Below are 7,172 nucleotides of genomic sequence, written 5' to 3' on the forward strand. Positions count from 1 at the left end.
TTACCCGGCGACGGGGCACGTTATCGAGCATCGGGTTGAGAAACTCCACGTGGGAACAAAGCGATTCACGTGTGTGGCCACCGCGCTCGCCGTGTGTACTCGCAACGAAACTAGTTCTCGTGTCGCGTCCTTTTGTTGTATGCACAAAAGCGCCGTGTTCGCACCTTTGTCGGCGAGAGATTTTTCTATACGATCTTACGTGCACAAGTATAAATATTTCAGTATTCCTTCTCTTATTATTTCTTTCTCTCTTTCTCTTAACTCTACTACGACTCGGATCGTTTTCTCTATTTATTTGCACCGTAATCCACGATAATTTGATAATTAAAGAGAAAAATGTTTTGCGCGCGATGTACCTTTTTCTCTTTTTTTTTAATCTTGGAAAGCGTCTAATCTTTAACGAAAAGGAAAGTGAGGTAGTCGGCTAAACGGTCAAATTGTACTTTTAATTGTATGTTAATAAATTGGCGAGATCCTTTCACTGAGTTCTCAAACTTTATCTGCACCATCTTGAGCTTGCTGTGCGTAGGTATGACGAGAACGCCGAGAAACGTAATTTATGTGCACACTGACTCATGCTGCAAGTTTATTTTCTCCCGTCTCTATTCACCGAATGACGTTCGCGCGCAACGTACGAAGTCGGTTTCGTGAAAGGCGTGACCTGCAGGTCATTTTACGTGCCAGAATCCTTTTAAATGCTAAAATGTTTTATTGGAGCAAAAGTCGCGGAAACTTTCGTCGTTCGAGGCACGAAGTTATTCAAAAGAAATGTATTTAACGCTAATCAAATTCGTCTCTTCTATACGCAGAGTTTGGAGCAGGAGAGGCACCTGCTGCGAAGGAGACTCGAAGAAGCTAGAGATGAGAGCGAGGCAAGAGCGTTGGAACTACAGGCTGATGTGGAGACTCTTAGGAGTCAACTGGAGGAGCAAAATGAGAAGGCGAGGAGAGCGGAGCGCGACCAAGCCGCCCTCGTCGCGGAGCTGACGGCGCAAAACACGAGGCTGGCCGATCAGCTGAGAGAAGCTGCCAAACAGGAGGAGCAGCTGCTCGTGGAGGTGAAGGTGCTGCGGGAAAAATGCGCTCTCAGGAACACCACCCTGCAGGATCACGTCAGCAGCTTGGAGATCCTCAGGGACGAGGTGAGCGTGAACTTTTAATCTGAAGATTAAAATCTCTATCATCATACATCATCCAAGTGCGTAATTATAATAACTCCTTTTTGCATATAAAAACTTGACTTTTTTTTCCTCTCTATTCTTAGTTAGTAATGCTACGAATTTCTTGCCGCAGAGTTTCCTCCTTGCTTAATTGATCCGCGCGCGGAACGGAAACTGTCGTTATTAATCATCGGAAGCCGAACGGCGCGGTTCTCAGGCGGGGCCCGCTAAATAATTCGCAGCATCCTTTTTATAAAAGGAAGCGGTAATCATTGCTCGCGTTCGCACGTGAATTTGCTCGTACAATCTCTGGGAAAACGCTATCATCGAATAAAAATGAACGTGACCCTCGTCGGTCGACTCGATTTGCCTCCGTTTCGTTTCGCTCCTTCATCTCGTCTTACAATGGCAACCGGATGTCGACTCCTTGGGAATCGTGCACGTAGAAGGCTTATTAAATTAGACGTGGATAAAAATAAATCGAATATAAATGTATGATGCATTTCGCAAACACTGCGATAATTACTATACAAGGGATGAATAAAATAATGTGAACACGTAGGAAATATTCTCTTTATTTCGTCCATTCCCTGTATTTTAACATTGCGTTTTATGTTATCCGTATGTTTCATATTTCTAAATTCAGGCAGCCTTGAAAAGTCGTTTGCGCGTGTCGTTTCAGGTACAACTGGTATCCGCACAAAGGACAGAGCTAGAAAGGCGGTCCTTGGAGCTGCGCGAAGAGAGGGCCAGGGCGATGGCGGCCCTCGAGGAAGCCGAGGAGAGAGCCACGGCCTTGGAGCGGCTCGGCCACGAAGCGGAACACCGCGCGAGACTGGCCGAGAGGGAGAGGTAAGACCAGAAACCGCGATCTGTATACGTGGCCATTATATTTTAGTTAACACGCGAAGACAACGCTTCATTGAACACGATCTATCCAGTTACATCTTTCGGAATTTCACATATCCAAAATCCATGTGACGGTCGCAACTTTATAAAATATATTCCGTTGGTCACCAAGCGTTCAAGACATCTTAGTCAGTTTCGTTTTTCTTTTGTACGTCACATTTTTTCAACCATGCAGTGTATTAAAATGTATTACCTTTAGGGATGAGCTAGCGTCGGCGTTGGCGGCCATCGAGAATGAAAGAAGAACCCGGTCCGATTCGATACACAAACCACCGCGGTCTCTGCAAGCGGAGATGGAGTGCGAGGAGAGCGGCAGCTCACTCGGAGAACAGGACGATGGCAGTCTGAGAACGGAAGTGACGAGGGCGACGAAACGACTGAGGGAGTTGTGCGCCCATTTGAGACGCGGCGAAGATGACTCGGGTCTGCAGAGCGACTGCGACGAGTCCATGCTAGTGATCAATCTCAACAACTCCGAGGCAGAAGTGAACACCAACGAGCGGGAGACTCACCCTTCGCCAGTAAGCAATTCTTCACGTGCCGTTTATTACAAGCATATAATATTAGATGTAGATGTCTAGTTGAACAAACATCTATAATTCTTTTCTTCGTAGACAAACTGTCCGGGTGCACTGTTAGAGCTGGTCGAAGAAGTCTACAATCTCGCGCTGTCGGGTAGAGGGGCCCCAGGGGAATTGGGATTGGCGGTGGAGCTTCATAGGGTACGAGAAGAACTGGAGAACTCTCGGGAGCAGTACAGGATACAGGAAGAGGAATTGAAGCGACGCGGCGATACTGTCTTGGAGCTGACGAGCAAGTTCAGCGTCTGCGAGGCTGAACTTCGCGGCGTCAAGGAGGAACGTGACAGAGCGAGGGGCGATATCGAGCACTCCGAGTTGACGAAGGACGAGATCGTAGCTAAAGCTTACAAGGTGCGGGATCAGGCGGTGGCCCGGCAGAACAGGGTAGAGGTAGAGCTGGCCAGAACGCGGATAGACATCCTGCAGGCCGACAGCCAGCTGAAGGAGGCGATCAAGCAGAAGGTCGAGCTCAGTCAGCAGCTGGAGCAGTGGCAGATGGACATGCAGGCGCTCCTGGACGAACACGTGCGCAGCAAACTGACCCCGGCCTCGCAGATCGTCGCCACGAAAAACGGCGAGAACTCGGACATGTCGGCACCGGCCAGGAAGAAGAGGAGCACCGGCTCGACGAAGAAGATGTTCGGCCTGTTTTGACGAAAGTGACGCAGCGCGATGGCTTCGTTGCATTGAGCCGAGCGATCGTGACTGACATAGACCTAGGCTTCTGTGTTCCTGCGTTAAGAACCATTTTGTATAAAGTAGACGTCAACAGGATTAAGAGAAGAGAGTGCGAATTTAGTGCTCATCTTGAGAATCTGTTCTCTGCTAAAGTCATTAAATGATGCTGCTTGGACCGTACATACATTGCGATATGTGGACTAATCGTAAACTAGCAACTTTGAGCATCTAAATTTAGCAGTTCAAACTAGACCAGTTTCGTCTGGTCTCGTGCAAACTTTGGGACCTGTCTCGGCACGAATGCCGAAGCGTTCTCGATGCATGACGCGTGCGAGAAACGTCCGCGTTGCTCACGGCGGGGAGCCTATTACATTGGTGCTCGTGTCGAAACCGTAAATTCGAATTTAAGTGGCATCGCCGTAGAAACAGGAACGTCCGACTTTCTACGATTCCTCAACCAGGGAAAGTCGCGGAACGTTCCTCCGAAAACGCTCCTCGCGCGACTCGACACGCGACATCAAACTTTTCATTCTTCGACTCGATTACGCGCGTTTTCTGTGTCGGCCACTTTTTATCACGCGGCTCGATCGATGTAATCCGGCGGACTGTCATTATCGTTCACTCGACTGTTCATGCGAAAAGTATTAATGACATAAAATTACGTTGCGACGCCGATCGCTAATGGAATCAGCGATGAGATGGACAAGTCCATCTCATCTAGAAAAAAAAAAGAAAGGAGAGTCGTCGTTGATGTGTGTTGCCTCCCCGAGAAATTAAGGTTCCGTTACGAACGACGTCTTTTCTCCACGATAGATAAATTTTCGACACGTCCAAGCGACGTTTCTAGCTCAGGGAAATTTTTCGCGGACGCTCTTCTAATTTTCGCTCTTTCATCGCGTTTCTTCGTCCGCTCTCGAAAGATCCAGAGGGACCACTGCAATCGAAACGAGATCGGTCACGGTCTCTCGCTTCACGCGGGCGAAGGGGAGGAGGAGTATCAATCGTCCGAAAGATGACGAAAGAACGCGAAACGTTTAATGTCCCGGCAAGACTGATTAGGATCGGCAAGAGGCGCAGCCGAGTTTTTTTTTCTCCCGCGCGCGAAAATGCGTCCTGTCATTTTCATCATCGTGGAACGAATCGCTCTCCACGGTAACGAACGATCTCCGAGTGGAAACTCCTTATTTCGAAATGGCCTCGCGCTCTGCTCGACAAATAATGAAACGAATCGAAGTCACACGAGTGTCTCTCGCTCCGTTTCTTTCGCCGCGCGACGCGAAGACATCGGATTCCTCTCTTAATATAAAACATTGTGATACGCTGTGTCTTACGTTAGAATCGAAGAATGTTGTGGGCTTCCTGATACATTGCGGAAGCATCACTTCTGTAATCAATCAACGATCGTATTAGAGCGCGAAATTAAAGAAACTTTTTTTTTTAATTTCGTCAACGATTAAATTGCGAGAATGAATAGTAATTGATAAGAAAGCCGTGAATTTGTTATGCACAAACGTGTACTCAAAAGTAGACCTACCACGGGCTTGGATGACTTTCACTATCTATCTGACCATGAATAATTACCGTCCGTCCATCGTTCCGTCCGGCAGGACTAACGAATTGTTCGCGATACAACGAGGAGAAACGAGAGTAGGATGATGAAGCGCTTTGAAGATGATGAAAGTCGATCGATCCAGCCGGTGATCATTGATATATTAACGCGACGATAGTGCAATATCACTGGAACATTTTTACAACGATATTTAATCGAATCGACGAATGCAACTCGACTGCTCCTCGACGATTCTGCGTTTCGCACTTGCAGATAAATCGGTCTCGAGGAGCAACGGCTGCGATGCATTTAGTGGCACATGTGTGATCTCTCACGTGTAGAAATTGCATGAACACGCGTGCGTGCGTCGCACATAGCGAATCGTTTGTACATTAGTTTCCCCCCTCCTCCCTTCGTTTCTTCGGGGCGAGTGTACCGACGAAACTGTATGATAATTGTATAATTCTCGATCTGATCAATTGCGGCAATATTTATTTAATAAAAATCTGTTTTACGAATGAAAGTCTCGCTTCTATCAGTCTCCTATCCATTGTCATCCGACACGCACTGCAAGTCCAATCCAAATGTGTAATTTTTACACACTCAAGTGCGTAAAACGTGGAGTCACTTTTTACACATTTCTTTGCGTAATTTTTCTATGATTTTTATATGCTTAGATGTATGTCAATGTTAAATTAATGTCTAAACGTGTAAAAAATACAAAAATTACACGCATAGAAATGTATAAAAAAATGACTGCACGTTTTAGACACTTGGATTTGGAGTACTTTTTAATTAATCTTAATTATTAGCTTATTAAATTATATTTAGTGTTCTTAATTTTCCGGAAAAAAATAAAATTGAAGAAAAAATACAACTGTGATAATGATAGCAAACTTTGTTGATGAATTACTTAGATATTACGGCTTTTAAATGGAAAAAAAAACTTTAAAACGACAAAGAAAAAATTTTTCCAGCCTTAAAACACTAAAATTATTCAATTCTATTTGTTTGTTCGGTGACTTCGGCTTACCGCTTTTCTCGCTACATGTCGTTCGTCCCAGCAAGCTGGGAATAACGAGACACGTGAAAAGAAACAAATAGGCATTTATTCACAAGAGGCAGGTGTAGTTACAGTAGTTTCATTTCTGTCTTGCTTTTTGTATATATATGTATATATATATGTGCATATATATACACATATATATATTTATAATAGTATCTTGTAACCGACCCGTAATCACCGATCGGTTCAACTACGCAATACAAATGGGCATGAACAATGGGGGCGGGTGCATACAAAGTGTTTGTCCTCTCGCACACGAAACGCGCCGTTTCTACTCCGTTTCTTCTCTTCATCTTTTTTTTTTTAATTTTACTTTAAGCGCAGCGAGATTCCACTTTATAAAATTCTGTGTGTACGTATGCGTGTGTGTATCGGCAGATAGAATCTCGCTGCTCGTTTCACTTGCACGCTGCGCGATCCGCCGTGTCACGATCCCGACGAATCGCTCTGAACGCGGAGCGATGTTCTCGTCCCGCATCCTCCTAATCAAGTGCTTTTCGCGGCACCTTCAGGTGAGTATCGTTCAAGGGAGAGCGGCCTTCGATCGCTCGTGCGGATAAAGTCAGCACGCGAAAAGCACGCGCAATCGCACACGGAAATGCGATACGCTCTGTCAAGTGGGAACCGATCGTCAACGTAATTCGAGGATAAAAAAAAGCACCCTTTCTTTATGGAAAAATACACTATTAAATTCGCAAAAAAACTATTGTAACTAATAGTGTACAATAGTGGATTCGATGGTTTCCCAAGAATTTTCAATAATTTTCTCACAAGTCCAATATTATTTTTCCATAAGGGTGATCTCTAATTAATCGGCGTTGGGTCTTCCCACAGGCATATCGGCGATCCCCTGACCTCTCTCTCGCACGATTCTCTCCTCTTTCGCAAAGGTGTCGGTGTGTGGTAACAATATATAATATATAGTATGACAATATACGACGACGGCGGCTCTTTAAATTTGTCCCCTATAGTAACGCTGACGATGACGTGTGATCATGACAACAATGTAATAACAATGAGGCTTTTAGCGGCGATAGCGGTGAATAATCATAGAGTAAATCCGTAATCAATTCGTAATAATGTGGCGAGTCGTCGCGACGCGAGTCTCGTCGAATGTGAAGCGCTCCTTCCCTCGTGTCGAAACGAATAATCAATAGAGCAATTAGTATAAAGATATAGAGAGAGGTACGTACTCTTCTCAAGGTAGAGAAAGAGACAGAGACAGAGAG

At 45.4% G+C, this 7,172-nt stretch overlaps 1 protein-coding gene across 1 annotated transcript in view; it reads left to right on the plus strand.

Moving 5' to 3' along the window:
* Positions 1–6,342, plus strand: part of LOC105195222 (bicaudal D-related protein homolog) — a 30,342-nt gene extending 24,000 nt beyond the window's left edge. The window contains exons 3-6 of the mRNA XM_026130982.2: positions 810–1,142; positions 1,843–2,012; positions 2,269–2,590; positions 2,684–6,342. Coding sequence (XP_025986767.1) covers positions 810–1,142; positions 1,843–2,012; positions 2,269–2,590; positions 2,684–3,304 — 1,446 coding nt within the window. The 3' untranslated portion in view covers positions 3,305–6,342. The remainder of the gene's footprint in view (positions 1–809; positions 1,143–1,842; positions 2,013–2,268; positions 2,591–2,683) is intronic.
* The last annotated feature ends 830 nt before the right edge of the window (positions 6,343–7,172 follow it).

The sequence above is a fragment of the Solenopsis invicta genome, chromosome 5 (genome assembly GCF_016802725.1).
Source record: "Solenopsis invicta isolate M01_SB chromosome 5, UNIL_Sinv_3.0, whole genome shotgun sequence".
Classification (NCBI taxonomy): domain Eukaryota; kingdom Metazoa; phylum Arthropoda; class Insecta; order Hymenoptera; family Formicidae; genus Solenopsis; species Solenopsis invicta.